The 19,569-nt window shown below is 44.2% G+C and overlaps 1 protein-coding gene and 1 pseudogene across 2 annotated transcripts in view; one reads left to right on the plus strand and one right to left on the minus strand.

Moving 5' to 3' along the window:
* RALA (RAS like proto-oncogene A) overlaps window positions 1–8,436 on the plus strand; it is a 71,880-nt gene extending 63,444 nt beyond the window's left edge. For both annotated transcript variants that reach the window (XM_025929888.2, XM_086697009.1), the window contains exon 5: window positions 6,452–8,436. In XM_025929888.2, coding sequence (XP_025785673.1) covers window positions 6,452–6,574 — 123 coding nt within the window. In that variant the 3' untranslated portion in view covers window positions 6,575–8,436. The remainder of the gene's footprint in view (window positions 1–6,451) is intronic.
* On the minus strand, window positions 7,656–10,155 carry LOC112866815 (annexin A2 pseudogene; annotated as a pseudogene).
* Window positions 10,156–19,569: the final 9,414 nt, after the last annotated feature.

Below are 19,569 nucleotides of genomic sequence, written 5' to 3' on the forward strand. Positions count from 1 at the left end.
GGGGCAGAGAGAGTGAGACACAGAATCCGAAGCAGCCTCCAGGCTCCAAGCTGTCAGCACAGAGCCCGATACGGAGCTCGAACCCACGAACCATGAGATCATGACCTGAGCCAAAGTCAGAAGCTTAACTGACTGAGGCATCCAGGCCCTCTGATTAAGTTCTAAAGACTGTCCACACATGCCTGATCCAGGCAGTTGACACTGGCTGTTGTCCAGGGATGGCTTGGTTCCTCGCCATGTAACCTTTTCTGTTGTGTCCTACTTTAGGCTTTCTTAGAGCAAGAGCCAGTGTCACAAGAGAATAAGAACCAGGCAGAAACCATGTCACCTTTTATGACCTAGGCAGGGAAGTTACTCAGCATTATTTCCACTTCATTCTGTTGGCTGGAGTAGTCGCAGGTCCTACCCAGGTTTGGGAGGAAGGGGAATGGACTCCACGTGCTGATGGAGAATGGTAAGATGCTGGAAGAGTGCGTAGGGAGTATTGCTGTGGCCGGTTTTGCAAAGTATCGTCTGTACTCAAGGGTCACTTCTCCAAAGCAAAATTACATTAAATGTGGACGCTTATAAACCAAGGTACGGGGGCAAAGCAGGGTGGGGGTGGGCGCCTGGGTGATTCAGTCGGTTGAGCGTCCAACTCTTGATTTTGGCTCAGGTAATGATCGCGCAGTTCGTGGGATCGAGCCCCACGTTGGGATCCACATTAAGTGTAGAGCCTGCTTAAGATTCTGTTTTCCTTTGCCTGCCCCCCCCCCCACTTGCACGGATGCACACTCAGATAGATAGATAGATAGATAGATAGATAGATAGATAGATAGATAGATAGGAAGGAAGGAAGGAAGGAAGGAAGGAAGGAAGGAAGGAAGGAAGGAAGAAGGAAGGAAGGTAGGTACAAGTTCATATGGAATACTGTAACTTGATGTACTACTCACCCTGAGGAGTGACTGCCAGATAAAATACCTCAGTGGCTAAATAAAAGTAACTTGCAGCAGCTATTCAGTTTCTAGAATTAGGTTGTATTTGGTTTCTTGCTGAGGAAATAATGTTAATAGGTAAAGGAGCTAATATTCAATGGTGTCTGTAAGACCCAGCCACTGTGGCCAGCACAGACCATTTGTCTTTAACTCTGTAAGGCATACTCTTCTCGTGCTCACTGGTTAGATGCGGAAAAGAAGTGGAAAGATTATACACCTGATTCAACCTCAAAAGGCCTGTGATGGCATCTGCTGGCTCTGGGTGCAGCCAACCCTGGTGCCCGTGTCATTTCCGCACTGTTTTACTCGACACAATGGTGTCTCCTGTGGTGTCTCCCAGGCTGTATGTCGCCCGCTACTGGAAGCCTGGCACAGATTGTCGGGGGGTGGCAAGTGTTAATACTGGCTCCTATTAAACTGGCATGTATCTTGTTTGTCACAAAAAACAAATAGTAGCTCCCTACAAGAGTAAGGTCTCATGTCTTGTCCTCATCTGGATTCCAAATAGACCGTTGGGTTGAAGTTTCAAAGAGGCAGATTTTGAATCCTCCCTGTGAAAAGCTTCAGGACCATCAGAGTGGTTGAGCCGGCTCGAGAGGGAGAGAGAGAGAGAGAGGGGAGAGGGAGAGGGAGACGGGGCCTCGCCTGTCACAGAGGCCATGCCTGTCACAGAAGAGTCACCCAGAGGCAGAGGACCACATGGAAAACCTGCTTGTGGACTCACTGGGTGCCAGGTTCATCTGACGACCTTGTTAGTAGCCTTCTAGCTAAATGCTCCAGCTCTTTAAATCATGGCTCCAAGGTTGCTCTTAATTTTTTTTTTTTTTTAAGGTTGCTCTTAATTTTTAAGGAACATCTTGGAGTAATGGAAACAGATTGAGCAAGTAGATGTCAAAAAGGAGAGTGTGATTTATTACGTCAGGAGAGCCAATTTAGGTTGGGGAAAGAGTTATAGGAGAAATGTAGTCTGTTTATTTTTAAGTGTTTTCATTAAAAACATGAACACATGCTTATTATATAAAGAAAAATCTGTAATAAGGAGAAAAAGTGAGTCACTCCCCTCCCCTTCCTGTAAGGTAACCAACCACTGCTGATCAGGTGTGTCTTTCCAGACATTTATCTACACTTACAGACCCGGAGTGTAGAATCTGAGGGAAAGCTTGTGTTTGCTTGTTTTCCCCCCATATAAGTAGGACTTTTGTAGTGTATGTAGCACATTTATATACATATGGTGTATATACAACATATATATAGTATTTCTGTGTATGTAGATCATGTATTTCTGTAGTTTGCTTTGTAAATTTCATAACAGATGTAGTTCTTTCCATGCCGTTACATATAGACATACCACATTCTTGTAAACATCTAGGAAGTGTTTCATAGTTGGGCTTTTTCGTAATTCAGCCATTTTCCCGTGAGTGACGTGCCGATTGCCCGCTGTGTCTTCTCTCACAGCAGTGCTGCGGTGAGCTTTCTGTGCACCCATGCAAGGTGCATTGTGAATTTTAATAACAGGGTGCCCTCCAGAAAGCGTCCTTACTTGCACCAAAACCCCCTCCCCACTGTCTTCCCAGCACCAGGTGAAGCAACCTTTCGAAGTCACCAGGGAGGTGGCTAAACCATTGTTTCTTGATAATTAATGAGACATGTTGTAGTTGATTCATGGGCCATTCCATTTGTACATTTTCTGTGAACTCTGAAATTACTTTCTTTTCTGCCCATTGATCTTACGGCTTTATTATTTTGATTCCTAAAGCGTACTTTATAGTAAAGACATTAACCGTTTGTCCATTTATATCTGTTGTGGATATTGTCTCCTAATCCATACTACATCTTCTAACTTGGCTGATTCTTTTCTTTTGCCATGGAAAAACACTAGGGATTATGTTGTGAAATCTTTCAGTGTTTTCCTTTCTGACTCGTGGGTTCTGTGGCTTTCTTAGAAAAGCTGTCTCCCATCCTAAACTTAAAAACAATTAAAAAGTTAAAAAAAACTTACCTATAATTTTTTCCCTTCTTTTTTGTTGGCTTTTATGGTAGATCCTTAATCTGTTTGAAAATTTAATAATGTCTAAGTGCTTAAAACAAACAAGGCAGAGGTTTAGATTTAAGCTAATGTCTGTTGATGCTTTTCAAAAGAGAGGTGTTTGTCGTTTCTAGTAACTTTTGTTTTTTCAGCTGTAAGTATTGTAAGCCTAGCATTCTGAGCCTGTTTGTATGTTTATCTAGTTTTGTCTTATTTTGACTTGTGTGAGAAGGATATCCTGTGATCTCTACTCTGGATTTAGAAGAGCCAAATTTTGTGTATACCAGGTTGCCCTAAAATGGGAATGGGAAGACAAAGGAGACAGGAGAAGAAGAGGTGGGAGCAAACAGAGAAAAGTAATTTTGAAAAGTGTCTATATTAAAAAAAGTCAAAGGCAGCCCTGCGCTTTGGGGATGATCATGTGCCTGAGGTTGTCGAAGCCAACCCTTTATTCTTTTTTCTTTTTATTTTTTTACAGAGAGAGAGAGAGAGAGAGAGAGAGAGAGAGTACACGCAAGTGGGGGAGAGGGACAGAGAGAGAGAGAGATTGAATCCCAAGCAGGCATCACACTCAGCACAGAACCTAACACAGGTTGATCCCACGACCCTGAGATCATGACCTGATCCGAAATCAAGAGTTGGACACTCAGCCACCTGAGCCACCCAGGCACCCCCACAGCCCTTTATTCTTATCCCTAGTTATGCGTGTCCTTCCATGTGGCCGTTGGAACAGAGCTTCCATTAGCTTTAGCTCATTATAGTAGCTGATGCAGACTTTACAAGTTCCCCACGGCGTTTGCTAGTCAAGATGACCTTGGCGATTTCTAATAGGGATTCATTTGAAGTTCACTGCAGATACTTATCTAAAATTAGAAATTAAACCTTCTTCTGACGTCTATTCCATAGTGATAAGTCCACATCTGAAAGCCGCAGGGGAGTCCTTGGATATTACACGTAGCTAGTTTGGAAGCTCCCTGCCCCGATGGCCAACTGTGGACTCGAAGCACAGGGTTCTGAAATCTCCATCCTGGGGAAGCCGAGCCCGTGGGCCCATGGGGTCTGTGTCACCTGTGTGTTTTCGTCTCCTCCATCCTCTGTGGATATTCTTTGCTCACTTTTTCCCTGTTTTAACCATTCCCCTCACCTTGTGTGTTGGTCCTGTGTCCATTTGACTTAACCCACTAGTCTCTGATTGTTCCTTGCCTTATTTTTTTTTTTTTTTTAATAGCCTCCTTGCTTTCTGACTAACTTTTTGTTTTTCACTCCAGATCAGGAATCGTCCACTTTGTCTAGGAAACGCTGGTTCCCTTGGCAGGAATGGTATTTAGCAGCCAAAGCCTGGGGACTAATCTGCTTATTGCTGTTGGGCTGTCGTTGCTTCGTGTCCCTTCAGTGAAGTGCTGGCACATATGTATTCTTACAAGGGAGCAAATCCTGAGAGCCCACCGTTACTTCTGATTCAGGTTTAGCACTCGGGATTTTGACCCCTCTTCTCTTACACTGGAAGTCTTGGTTCCTAACCCACATCAACATAATTGCTCCCTTACACTGTCCTGTAGCATCTGTATAAAACTGTTCAAAAGGACGATACCACTGCTACTAGTAACAGCCAAGTTACAAAGTGATGTCGGAGATCCATCTTTTTTATTTGTTGAGCTTTTGTTTTTGTTTTTCTGTTCGGCTTCTCTTCTGAGACGTACATTCTGTATACTGTGTTTTAAAGTCCCTCGAAATAATCCTGTCCCCCGTAGGATTATGTCACCAACTCTACGTATAGTCTTATTTGTTTTAGTTTGATTCTCAGTTTTTGTGTCCAGTTTCATTTTTTAAGACGTAAGACATGTCCATTTCCAGAATAGAAGTTGTATAACGAGATGTATTCAGAGATGCCTCACTGTTCCCTGTACCCTGTTCCCTTCATCCTCAAAATAATACTAGTGTTTGGTTTCATTGTTTCTACTTCACATGCAGGCGGATCCACGTAACCCATATTCTACACACGCACAGGCTCACTCTCTACCTGTGCTTTTCGGCGCCTTGCTTTTCCAGTCGGTCTCCTTTAGAGAGCTGGAGGCATGTTTGAAAAGGCACACTGGCCGTTACGTAACCCACATTTGTTGACTTAACAGCATTCAGAATGCACAAGCTAACCAGAATTTTTTAAATGTTTGTTTTTAATCGGTGTGGTGTCATTTCTTATTTCATGCTCTTGAGAAAAATAAAAAAATAAAATAGAAGTAATAACTGAATTTTTTAATTCAGAATTTGGGTATAAACCATAAAAGTTATTCATCCATTCATCATACACGCACATAACTATTCGTGTACAGTGTGAGCCCTTATCCTTCTAGGCTCTTGTCTGTCTGCACTCAGACATTTGCTATTGATATTTAACTTTTGAGTTGTTACATTAGTAATTTTTAAATTATTATACTAATATCTCTCCTTTGCCAGTTTCTAGACATCAAGACAGACTTGATAAATTCTTAGCCTCTGGTATCAAAATGACAAAGGAAGCACTCACTTTCCTTAGCTTTGTTTCTAAAAATGGACCTGAGGAAAAACCAGTTGTTAAATATAAATTTTGTTAAACATAAATTAATTACTTTTAAAGATGAACTGGTAAGATACATTTATTAATTGTAAATTGCTCAAAGACGGTCCATTGAATTTTGTCTTTGGAGCTATCATCACTTGTCTTGAAAGTTGGGATGGGGGGGCGCCTGGGTGGCGCAGTCGGTTAAGCGTCCGACTTCAGCCAGGTCACAATCTCACGGTCCGTGAGTTCGAGCCCCGCGTCAGGCTCTGGGCTGATGGCTCAGAGCCTGGAGCCTGTTTCCGGTTCTGTGTCTCCCTCTCTCTCTGCCCCTCCCCCGTTCATGCTCTGTCTCTCTCTGTCCCAAAAATAAATAAACGTTGAAAAAAAAAAATTTTAAATAAAAAAATAAATAAATAAATAAATAAATAAAAAAAAAAAGAAGGGATGGGAAGATCAGGTTATATTTTGTGAACATTTCTACCAAAAAGCATAACTCAGAACATTTCCCGATTTTCCCAGTGTACTTGAAGAAGACTCTAGTTTTGTGCTTTCCTGTCCCTACACGCCTCAAACAGGAGCTCTTTCTTTTTTTAATGTTTATTTATTTTGAGAGAAAGAGAGCATGCATGGGTGGGGGAGGGGCAGAGATGGGGAGAGAGAATCCCAAGCCGGCTTCACACTCAGTGCAGAACCCAGAGCCCAACACGGGGCTCGATCCCACGACCACAAGCTCACGACCTGAACTGATATCAGGAGTCAGACTCTCAACCAACAGAGCCACCCAGGTGGCCCCCAGACAAAAGCTCTTAAGTAGTTACTCTTACTTATTCCCAAGGTTTACTGCTCCGGTTCCAAGAAGTACCAAGGTCATACTATCTGGTAGCTTTATTTACCCTATTTTCTTCTTTCTAGGTATTTTTTGACTTAATGAGGGAAATTCGAGCCAGAAAAATGGAAGACAGCAAAGAAAAGAATGGAAAAAAGAAGAGGAAAAGTTTAGCCAAGAGAATCAGAGAAAGATGCTGCATTTTATAATCGAAGTCCAAACTCCTTTCTTATCTTGACCATACTAATAAATATAATTTATAAGCATTGCCATTGAAGGCTCAATTGACTGAAATTACTTTAACGATTTGGAAATTGTTATGTATCACTAAAAGCATGAATTGGAACTGCACTGAGAGTCAAATTCACTTAAAAAAGAAATTAATGTGGCTTCACCAAGAAGCAGAGTTCAACTTCTCTCATAATTGCCTACATTTATCGCGGTCCTGAATGTAGCGTATGGGTTTGTGTGTCGCGGGCAGTCTTTCTGGAACTGTTAGAGCCGAGACGGGGTGGGAGGGATGAGAGGAAAGGCTACTTCCTCTGGTTTATTACAAAGCTTAAATTTTATATCATTTTAAAATGTCTTGGTCTTCTACTGCCTTGAAAAATGACAATTGTGAACATGGTAGTTAAACTGTACCACTTTTTTTTAACCATTGTTATGCAAAATATAGAAGAAAAGTTATTGGCATGATTGTTGCATATAGTTAAATTGAGAGTAATTCATCTGTGAACCTGCATTAATTACCTGGTGATTAACGTAGAAAAGTGATGTAAACTTGTACATGGAAATTTTTGAATATGCCTTAATTTAGAAACTGAAAAGTACCCGGTTGTGTCATTCTGGATGTGTCCCCGCTGGTGCCGTGGGCCCATTGCCCCACGTGTCCTGGTGAGAGTATTTGCCTGGTATGGAGTACAACTTTTGTATAGACGATTCTTGCAAAATAACTGTCTGCTAGGAGTCTGTCCAAACTTAAAATGTGTGCCATACTCTGGTTCTCGAAAGTAAGGATCCAGAGCTCCTTGATCGCTTTTCATTAACCGTAAGGTAGTTTGACATGAAGGGCCAGCCCATACTTGTAAGATAATTGTAGACTGTGGGGATTCAGTACAGTTGTTTCGGTGAACCCTCGGTCCCTGGAACTCCCTTTTTACAAGTGGTGAGCGTGTGTTAAGTTGTTGGTCTCTCGGGAGCAGGGCACAGGAAAGGTGTCGTTAATGCTAATGCATTTTGCACTAGAACATTCGGGAAGGTGTGCGTGCTTGCGCCCGGTTCATTTCTACATTTGCATTTAGGAGGTGACAGTTTGGCTGCAGGAGAGTTACCGGGAGTCCCTGTAGTCATGTTCATAATGGAGAACACCGGAGCCACGCTTTCCTAATGCTAACATCACGCAGTGAACCCCGAGTATGGTGCAGAAGGCATGTTTGGCATCTGCAGACCGAACACCAGCCTGTGTCGCCCTGGCGTGCCGTGCCCACTGGAGGAATTCTAGCATGCTGTTTGGGAACATAATTTCAATGGGAAATATACCACTGTCCAGATTTTTGTTATCTTCTTCAGAATGGGGCTAAGACGGCTAATTCAATAAACTTTGTCTTTCTTTTTGCTCAGTCCTGATTTCAACAAGTGAAAAATGCATTCAGGCGTTCCAGGTAACGGGTGTGTATGTGAAGTTAACAAAAATAGGCTTTTTAGGAACTCAGCTCTTTAGATATTACATCTGACTTGTCATGTTAAATATTTGTCCTTAAAGGGTTTGAGATGTACATCTTCCGTTTCGTATTTTTCATAGGCTATGCCGTGTGCAGAATTCAAGTTACCAATGTAACCCTGGCCCCGCGGGCCCGGCGGTCTCCGTGTGTACTCATCACAGTCTTATTTAACCAGGGGTCCTAACCACTAACATTGTGACTTTGCTTTGAGACCTTTCCTCTCCTGGGTACTGAGGTGCTATGAAGCCAACTGACAAAGACGCATCACATGTCTTAGGCTGATGCCACTACCCGATTGGTTTATTTGCAATTTGAGCCATTTAAAGACCAATAAACTTCCTTTTTTTAAATGCTTGTGGTGGTACTTGATGTTTACAATATATGCAACATGTAAAATTCAGACGACCCGACCTGGGCCTCTTCATCAGAGATTTTAAAGCCGCTGAGTGTCTTGAACTCTAGTTTAGGGCTTTCTTTTGAGTGATGCCAGATTTCCTGGATAATAAAGTCATTGCTTAGGCTCAGGGAGGGCTCAGAAATGGGAGGACCCCATGTGCACGATTACATGGAAGATACTGTTATGCGGTCACAACTGCACATTACTTTTAGAAGACTGCCAAACTAAAATGGCTGGGGGCCAGCTTTATGTCGTGTTCTAATCGGAATGATCCCCAAAGACCATTTAATTCCCAAATTGTGGCAGGAGTAACCATGCTGTTACCTACCATTCCTTTCTTTTCTTTCTTTTTCCTTCCTTCCTTCCTTCCTTCCTTCCTTCCTTCCTTCCTTTCTCTTTTTTTCTTTCTTGTTGATAAAGTAAAAATTTGGTTTATTCATCTGTTCATGACACAGTACACAAGAGGCAAAGCGTTTCACATAGATGTCCCTTCCAACTCCCTGGAATGTTAATTTCTTTCACTAAAAAGACTAGACATGAGAGGCAGACGGTGCTTAGGCAACTGAAATAAAGATGGTGAGGGGACACTGCTAAGGTCATCCTCACGGGGACGGGCACAAGGGGACTGTCAGTCACAAGCTATTTTCTAAAACTTAGCTGGAAACAAAGGAGCACCACTCCTGGCCGCTCCTGCTGTTGTGGGCCTCGGTCACCCCCATCACACAGGTATGGCAACGCTTTCTGATGGTTGCCCTTCCTGTCTTGCTGGATGCTGTAGTATGGGGGCTTGCTGTACTTTCTCATGAATTCAGACCTCATTTTCACCAGGTCTGCTGCACTGCGAGAGACTATGATTCTAGTCAGGATTTTATCGTGAGTGACCTTGCCCTTCATGGAGTCGTACAGTCAGCAGAATACTGGGGCTTGTCCTGAATGCACTGGACCGGGTTCAGGAAAACCTCTTCCAGGTGTCCTTTGACTCCTTGATGCTCTCCAGCATGTCATAGCTCAGTAGCTTTTTATCCCTGGAAGTAGCCACTTTCTGGAGGTGACACACTCTTCACTCATGATGCAGATCCACTTGAACACATCAGTTCCTTTCCTCTTCACTCCAGCATCCTAGAGATCCTGGGCATCTTGGTCAGTTGGTTTATGATCGATGACAGAGTCGTCTTCCGTTCTACCCTTTTTGAGGGCAACCATCGGCTTGCAGAAGTCACCAGATGTGTCAGAAACGATGTCCTCCAGATCAGTCTTGTACATTTCCTTGTAGATTCTGTTAATTTCTTGAAGTTCCTGGTTGGTCCTTGAGCAGATGATCTCAATGAGAGAGTCCCCATCAGTCCCTAGCCCCTTCACGGAGGTTTTCAGCTCAGAAGCATCACACGGAGCAGGTGGCTGGACAAGGCTAACTTCAGAGCTGATGCAAGTTTCTTTTTGGTCCTTCTCTGGTAGGCAAAGGCAATATCCTCTGTTCTTGCTGCGGTTGGTCAAAATGTTGACAATGGTGACCTCATCCACACCTTTGGTCTTGATGGTCATTTCAGTGTTCAGAGGATCACTCTCAGGCTGATCAAGATTGGTGTGCTCTTGGACGGACCCGTATGCACTTGGGAATGTGGAGTGATCACCCTCCAAACAGCTTGGAGAGAATTTCATGAACAGCAGACATTTTTTTTTTTTTTTTTAAGTTTTATTTACTTACTTTGAGAGTGCCAGTGGGGGCGAGGCAGAGAGAGGAGAGAGAGAATCCCAAGCAGGCTCTGCACTGTCAGCACAGATCCCGACTCGGGGCTTGATCTCAAAAACCGTGAGATCATGACCTGAGCCAAAATCAAGAAGAGTCGGACATTTAACCGACCGAGCAGCCCAGGTGCCCCACTTTTCTTAGTTAATTCATAAGCAGTGCCAGAATGAGCACATATAAATTATAACTGGCATAGTTTTAACCTCACTGGACCCATGTTTAACACCAGTATGGGGTATGATGTTACATATATACCAAACAGAGGTTAGATTAAATTCTGGTCTTAAACTAAATCAGAGTTTCATGTCTCACCATTCTGTGACAAGGACATAAAACTTAATATTTGGCAACCATCAAAGCATTTACTAAAAGTTCCTGTAAAGATTTCAAAGTAATGCTTTTGCTTTAACCCAGTGTTAGAAGTCTCCTTTAGCAAATTAGGAAGTCAAGAGTGGCAGGTCAATAGAGGTCTTCATTCATGCCTTTCGTTTTCTGTAGATTTGTATATCCCCCACCGTGGGCGCTGCTGGGAATATAGCAGATGAAGGACAAACATGAGTCAGAGACAATTACAGAGATTCACACGGAAGAAACTACCCCGGTGTCCCATGCCGATGGAGAGGAAGTTAAAAAACAACAAAGATTAGGTATTCGGCCTCCTTACTCTGGGCTAGACCGCCTATTTCTTATGATTGTCAACATGAAAAATAATTATAACAAACTGTGCATCCTATATGCAAGATACTGTATATATGTATTTAATTTTAGTGTTAATCCTATGAGGTAGGTGCTATCATTTACTCCTATTTTGCAGATGAAGAAACTGAGGCCAAAGAACAGAAAAACTTGCCCGGGGCCACAGAGCTAGCAACCGTTACCTGGCACTGGAAGCAGAGAACGAGAGGCGGAGGCGAAGGGGCCTCCTGTGTGCACAGCCTGGTTGCTGAGACAAAGACCAAGCGCCGAGAGGGAAAACTTTGTGCAGAGCTCAGCTGTGGAGTCAAGCCTTACAGCGTTTTTCCCATAACGTCAGGAAAGAGTCAGCCTGCCTCTGGCAGGCTGGAAATCTCCTCCCATATTTTCTTAAACGTAGAATGACTTTCCAGGCATTTTGCTCCAGCAGCCCCACATAGGGCAGGGGCCTGGAGGCAGGCGGGAGGGAGTTTTGGCCGTCAGTCTGTATTCTCCGTCTTTACAGAACGCCATTTCTGGGGATGGGGAGGGGCCTGGGGAGCATTGAACGTCTGTTCAAGAGAGGCCATGAGGCCTGTGATAACTTGCATGGCTAATCTGATAGAAGAACAAGATTCCTTTTATCAAAAGCCCCGATGAAAACAAACAGCTGAAGTGTAAAGGTGTTTGCAAGCAGCTAGCAGGAAATGCTCCTAAGGGCAGAGTGTTTGAAACACCCAGGGGCCCCTGGGTGGCTCAGTCCGTTAAGCGTCCGACTCTTGGTTGTCTGGCTCAGGTCACCATCTCATGGTTGGTGTGTGGGAGCCCCGCATCAGACTCTGCACTGACAGTGCGGAGCCTGCTTGGGATTCTCTGTCTCCCCCTCTCTCTGTCCCTACCCTGCTTGTGCTGTCTCTCTCTCAAAATGAACTTAAGAAAAAGAAAAAGAAAAGAAACAGCCAAAATACAAGAGTGTGTTGGATTGGAAGGGAAAGGAACAGATAGATATGAAAGCCAACATCTGGGCCCCAGCTGAAAGGTGGGTGGAGGAAGGGTGAAGAATTTCAGCCTGTAACCCTGAGAGTTGTGCGCAGACTGATCTTTGCAAAGGATGCCAGATGTCGTGGAAAGATACGGAGATGTATTTTCTAGAGTCCTGGAGGTTGGCTTAGGAGGGGCCGTAGCCAAGATTCCCTCAGATTACAGGCCAGAAGCGGGAAGTAACTTGCCTAAAATCACACAAGTGATGTAAGAACCAGAATTAAAGCACAGGTCTTGGCTTCTAATTCCTTGTGAGTGGGGGAGGGGCAGAGAGAGGGAGAGAGAGAGAATCCCAAATGGGCTCTGCACCATCAGTGGGTCTCGAGCCTACAAACTGTGAGATGATGGCCTGAGGCAAAATCAAGAGTCCGATGCTTAACCGACTGAGCCCCCCCAGGCGCCCCTGAAGGTGCTTTAAATGGAGACAGCTCGGGGCACCTGGGGGGCTCAGTCTATTAAGCATCCAACTCAATTTCAGCTCAGGCCATCATCTCAGTTGGTGGGATCAAGCCCCAGTGACAGCATGGATCCTGCTTGGTACTCTCTCCCTCTCTCTCTCAAAACAAATAAACATTTAAAAATAAAATAAAGTAAAAATAAATGGAGACAGCACAAGAGAGGCTAAGGTTTCCAGAACCTGGTGACCTGGAATTCCAGTCCGGCCTCCGTTGCTTCTCTCCGGCCTTGAGGAGAGAGTCGGCGGATTTCAGATTCTTGATTGTAAAACAGGCATGCACGGCCTACCTCCTAGGATTACTGTGAGGACTGCAGAGGAGTCCTCACGATTTTTGCTACAGGGCATGGATTTCCTATATGCAGAGGAAGGTTTTCACCGTGCCTGGCCCCCTGTTTCTAACCAAACCCGTGTCTGTGTGACATTCTGTTTGGCATTGATTAAACCGTGCAGATGCCTTCCTGAGCCTATTTCACGCTGACAGGTGAGAAGAAAAGAACTAGGAAACTTGTTGAAGGAGCCAGAGATTCAGGTTGTCCCACATCGGTCCTCAGCGAATCTTAGCCCTGAATGGACCCTCCGATGACGAGTCACAGGGACTGGAAACTGAGGTCTGCAGAGACCAGGTGGCCTGTGCAATGTCACAGCAGGAAAGGCAGAATCAAGACAGTCCTGCTCTGCTGGCTGAGTCCACTCCATGCGGTTCTATCCCACTCTGGTACCTCATGAGAGTCAGGAATCCTCCCAGTGAGGTGGGGATCGTGGAAAGAAGGACAGGTCGGATACAGCTCGTGATTCCTCAGCCTCACTGGAGCCCTGGGGGAGAGGCAAAGTCAGGAATCCTTAACATGGGCATAAGTAATCACTCTGGCCTCTGATATGAACCCTCCAGCCTAGGGGAAGCCTTCAGGACATGTATTGACCGAGTCTGGGGAGATCCAATCATTCAACGTCTTTTGACACTTGGTGTGCAGGAGGCACACAGTTGAGCATTGCTGAAGAATTTTGGGCCTGAAGATTTTCTTTTAAGATTTCATTTTTTAAGTAATCTCTACACCCAACATGGAGCTTGAACTTACAACGCCAAGATCAAGGGTTGCGTGTTTCACCGACTAAGTTAAAGCAACCCAAGGTACCAGCTCCAAGCACCAGCACCCCCCACTTCATAGGCTATGCATGAGGTTGCATTTGGGCAGGATGGGGGGCTCATTGACTCAAACCACCAAAGTAGAATCACCTCTTCACCTTGATCCTCCGTTCCGGTGGTCGGCTTGCGATCGCAAAAAGCAATCTTCTTGAGTGGCCAGTAGCATACGGGAAGCACATGGGTGAAACAGGTACGTGCACCTACATATGCACATCATACCTTGCCTCTCTCTTATCTGGCCCCCAGCGTACAACATTCCTGAGATAAGGAAAATGCTGTAAATCTCAGAAAAGTGACAGTAAATGAAAAGGACAGTACATGCTGAGATGGGCCAAATAAATTGTGAAACCTACGTCACGGTTGTATGTATTTATTCTGAGACAGAGTAACATTCGTGAGCTTCTATCAACATAGGACTCAGAAAGGCCAGCGCCAGCCAGCACCATATCCGGGTTGCCTCCCTGGGCCCCACCATGCCCTACTGGGTGTCTGCCAGAGAGAGATGGAAACATTCAAGACAATCAGCAACTGCTTTCTGCCTTTGCTCCTCTGCTGGGAGAGGCTTCGGCTGTGTCATTGTCCTGATGCCAAAGATAATGGCTTCTAGGAGAGGAGGCACAAACCTTCTGAGGTCATCGACTATGTGGGCCTTGGAAGGCCATCCTGAGATGGTCAAGGTCAGCAGGTCTCAGCAGTGCAGCAGCATGGGGTGCTTCTAGAGTGGAAATCTCTATGCCAGGAAGCAGGTTCCTTTTGTTCCATGACAGACCATTCATTCATTCATTCATCCATCCATCTGTTCATTCATCAAACATAATTCTTCATTCTTCTCCATCTTTACCACCAGCATCCTCATGCAAGCAAAATGAGCTATTCCAATAGCCTCCTAGTTTCTCACTGTACCCACTCCAGCTCCCCTCCTGGCCCCGAGTCAGGCCATCCTGGTTACAAAAGTCAGAGCAAAGGTCAGAGCTGATCAGGTCCTCCCTTTGCTTAAACCATCGCATTAACTTCCAATTTTTTTGTTAGGATAAACACAGAACTTAAAAAAAAAAAAAAAGATGCGGTAGGCTGAACAACACCCTCTCAAAGATGTCTACGTCCTAACCCCCAGAACCCATGAATATGTTACTACCTTACATGGCAAAAGGGACTTTGCAAATGTGATTGAGTAAGGCTCTTGAGATGGGGGGTCATCCTGGAATATCTTGGTGCACTCAGCGTAATCACAAGCATCCTTATAAAATGGAGGCAGAAAGGTCAGAGTCCAGGTTGGAGACGGAGACAGGACAACAGAAGCAGACCGCCAAGCCACTGGCTTCCTTCCTTTCATTGGCTTCCAGTAATTCAGGACCCAAGGACATGATGACCCCCCTGGATTATGTATTCAATGAGTTAGCAACAATGTTGCTTTTACTGACCAGCCTGTCCCCCTGGTACATACTAATGCTCAACAAGCATTGATTGGAGTGACTGAGGTTGGTGCAGAGATCAAACAGCTGCGAGGAGCCTTCACACCAGAAAGGAAGCAGTTTCTGTGCACAGCGTCAAACAACATAGGAAGTGCTATCGAAATGTGAAAAAAGTGGGGCGTCACTAAGCCACTCCTATCCACGGAGCCGTGTTGTCTATTTAACTTTTTACTATGGAAAAAATCATTCACACACACCAGTATCTTCCATCCAGTTTCAGTAAGTAGCAACATTTGCCAATTGTTTTCATCTTTTTCCACAACTACTTTTTTTTTTTTTTCTGGAGTATTTTAAAGTAACCCCAAGAAATTATTTTACTTTACCCATAAGCACTTCTCTTTTGTTTCTGAATGTTTTAACTTTTTTTTTAATGATTTGCCCAAAGTCATATGGGCTTTTTTTTTTTTTTTTAAGTTTATTTATTTTTGAGACAGAGAGAGAGCATGAACGGGGGAGGGGCAGAGAGAGGGAAACACAGAATCAGAAGCAGGCTCCAGGCTCTGAGCCATCAGCCCAGAGCCCGACACGGGGCTCGAACTCACAGACCGCGAGATTGTGACCTGAGCTGAAGTCGGATGCTTAACCGACTGAGCCACCCAGGCACCCCTGTTTTAACTTTTTAAAAAAAGCGGCATCATGTATATTTTATTTATTTATTTATTTATTCATTTTCTTATTTTTAATGTTTATTTATTGTTGAGAGAGAAAGCATGAACAGAGGAGGAGCAGAGAGACAGGGAGACACAGGATCCGAGGCAGGCTCCAGACTCTGAGCTGTCAGCACAGAGCCCGACATGGGGCTCAAACCCATGGACCACAAGATCACAATCTGAGCCAAAGTCAGACGCTTAACTGACTGAGCCTCCCAGGCGCCCCTATTTATTTTTTTAAGTAATCTCTACACCCAATGTGGGGCTCAAACTCCTGAGATCAAGAGTCTCATGTTTGTTTTACCAACTGAGCCAGCCAGGCGCCACCATGATTTCTGAGTATTTTATTTATTTGTTTGTTTTAATTTTTTTAAATGTTTATTTATTTATTTTGAGAGAGAGAGAGAGAACATGAGGGGAGGGGCAGAGAGAGGGAGATAGAGAATCCCAAGCAGGCTCCGTGCTGTCAGCACAGAGCCCCACACAGGGCTCAAACTCATGAACCGTGAGATCGTGACCTGAACTAAAATCAAGAGTCAGATGCTTAACTGACTGAGCCCCCCAGGTACCCCGTTTCTGGATATTTCGAAACAAATTCCAGCTCTCACGTCACTTCACTTACAAACACTTCGAGACGCACCTCCAATAGGTGAAGGTGATTTTTGTTCATACATATGACATCATACCTAACAAACCTAAAAATTCCTTCAGATTGTCTAATACCTAGTCTGTATTCAAAATTTTGCTGTTTTCTCCCCCCAAAAGTCTCTTTTTCATTAGTTTCTGTTGGGATCCAAATACGGTCCACACATCGTATTTTATTGCACGTTCCAGTCTTTTCTTTTATAAATTTTTATGTTGGAATAATTTTAGATTTACAGGCACATTGCCAAGATTGTACAGAGTTCCCGCATACCCTTCTCCCAGCTACTCCCAGGTTATGTTAACATAACCAGGGTACTCTTGTCACAAGGAATAAATTAACACTGGTACAAAACAGTTAAACTACAGACTATGTGAGATCTCACCACTGTTCCCCCTTTATCTGTTTCACGGTCTAATCTGGAACCCGCACTGAACTTAATCTTCACGTCTCCTCTGTCCCCTCCAGTCAATGACAGTTCCTAACAGAGATGACCGGAAAGCGTCGGGGCACAGGCCTCGTGGCAGAGAAGGCAGTCAGTGTGAGCTCCCCCCTTTCCCTCACCGGCAATATGTCTAAGTCCCACTCATCTTCCCCGCCATCCTCTTTGCAGTCAGTAGGCATTGGCATACAAAATGGTGGGTCTCACATTCATTCAAAAGACATGAGGTTGTCGACCAAGGCGTGGGGAAACACACACAGCTGGGAGGGCGATTTGGCAGGGTCTATTAAAATATAAAACGTACGGGCCTTAATGCTCACAACACTCCCTTTCTCTGTGTCTCACTAAAGAAACACTCTTCACGTGTGCCCAGAGTCATGTTCAAGGTGGTTCCCTGCAGCACTGTTCACTGGAGAAGCACCAGGAACCACTTGTCTAGGAGCAGAGGTGTGGTTAAACAAAACATAACACAGTCATACAATACAGTGCATTTACAATAGTGTAAAGGAACATGGGGAACCTGGGCAGCTCAGCCGGTTGAGCATCCAACTCTTGGTTTCCAGTCGGGTCATGATCCCAGGGCTGTGGGATCAAGTCCCGGGTTGGGCTCTGGGCTGAACATAGACCTTGCTTGAGATTCTTTCTCTCTCTCTCTCTCTTTCTCTCTCTCTGCCCCTCCCCTGCTTGCTCGTGCTCTCTCGCTCTCTGGCTCTGTCAAAAATAAAAAAAAATAAAAGTTCAACAGTGTAAAGGAACAGACTACAACTATTTATCAGCATAAGAAGTTCTCTAAGCCTGTGTGGCTCAGTCCATTAAACGTCTGACTCATTTTCAGCTCAAGTCATGATCTCATGGTTTGTGAGTTGGAGCCACACATCTGGCTTCTTCACTGAGCGTGAGAAGCCTGCCCGGGATCCTCTCTCTCTCCCTCTCTCTCTACTCCTTCCCCGCTCACACTCTCTCTCTTAAAAGTAAACTTTAAAAAAAATTCTCTAAAATATCCTTAATTCAAAAATGCATCTTGCACTGTGATACAAACAGTATGATAACTTTTTTGTAAAACCCATATATGAAACAGCACCATATACATTCTTTGAGTTTGTATATCTTGAGAAAAGCATTTTTTAAAAATCTAGATTATATACCTCATATACATAATAATGGTTATCACTGGGCAGATGGTGGAAAAGGAAAGGATTCAGGGATTGAAACCTTATCCAATTTATTTTACCATGTTTAAATAAGGAATGCATTTGGGGCACCTAAATGACTCAGTTAAGTGCCCAACTTCGGCTCAGGTCACCATCTCACGGTTTGTGAGTTCAAGCCCTGCATCAGGCTCTGTGCTGACAGCTCAGAGCCTGGAACCTGCTTCAGATTCTGTGTCTCCTTCCCTCTCTGCCCCAGCCCTGCTCACACTCTGTCTCTCTCTCTCTCTCTCTCTCTCTCAAAAATAAACAAACATTAAAAAATTTTTTTTAATTTTTTTTTTTAATGTTTATTTATTTTTGAGACAGAGAGAGACAGAGCATGAACGGGGGAGGGGCAGAGAGAGAGGGAGACACAGAATTGGAAGCAGGCACCAGGCTCCGAGCCGTCAGCCCAGAGCCCGACGCGGGGCTCGAACTCAGACCGTGAGATCGTGACCTGAGCTGAAGTCGGATGCTTAACCAACTTAGCCACTCAGGCGCCCCTAAAAAATTTTTTTTAATAAATAAATAAGAAATGCATTCAGGTACTACTTACATAACTGAAATTAATCTTTAAAGCATATGATCACACATATTCAACAAAGGCCTTGTATCAAGAATATATAAAGAATTCTCAAAGCTCAACAGTAACACACAAACCCCAATTAGGAAACGGACAAGAGACGTAAACAGGTATTACACTAGATGGCAAATAAACACATGAAAAGATGTTCATCATCATTAGCCATTAAGAAAATGCAAATTAAAGACACTGTCAAGATAATGAAAAGATAAGCCACAGACGGGGAGAAAATACTTCCAAAAGGCACATCTGTTAAAAGATTGTTATCCAAAAACATGCAAAGAACACTTAACATTTAACAATAAGAAAACAGGGGCACCGGGGTGGTCCATTCGGGTTAAGTGTCTGACTCTTGATTTCAGCTCCGGTCATGTTCTCATAGTTCCCTGCATCGGCTCTGTGTTGACAGCTTGGAGCCTGCTTGGAATTCTCCCCCTCTCTCTGCCCCTCCCCTGCTCACTCTCTCTCTCTTTTTCTCAAAAATAAATAAATAAACAAACATTTTTAAAAAAATAAGAAAACAATTCAGTTACAAAATGGGCCAGAGACCTTAACGGACACCTCACCACAGAAGACATACAGATGGCAAATAAGGATATGAAAAGATGCTGCACGACGTGTATGTCACCAAGGAAATGCAAGTTAAACCAAGGAGCTACCACTACCCGCCTATTAGAGTGGCCAACATCTGGCACATTGACAACACCAAGTGCTGGTGAGGATGGGGAACAGAAAGAACCCTCATTCACTGCTGCAAATGCAAAACGGAACAGCCACTTTGAGCCCAGCGATTAATTTTATAACTATTATTCTAAATTCTTGTTCTGTTATATGGCTTAAATCGTTTTTGATCCGTTCGTTAGCTGTCACTACTTCCTGGAGTTTCTCTTGAGGAGAGTTCTTCCGTTTCGTCATTTTGGGTAGTCCCTAGGGTGGCTTCAAACTTCAGGGCACTTCCCCTGTGCTGTCTGGAGTAACTTGTGTTGGTGGGTGGGGCCGCAGTCAGACCCGATATCTGCCCCCAGCCCACCGCTGGGGCCACAGT

This window comes from Puma concolor, chromosome A2 (assembly GCF_028749965.1).
Source record: "Puma concolor isolate L17-30 chromosome A2, mPumCon1.1.hap2, whole genome shotgun sequence".
NCBI classification, from domain to species: Eukaryota; Metazoa; Chordata; class Mammalia; order Carnivora; family Felidae; genus Puma; species Puma concolor.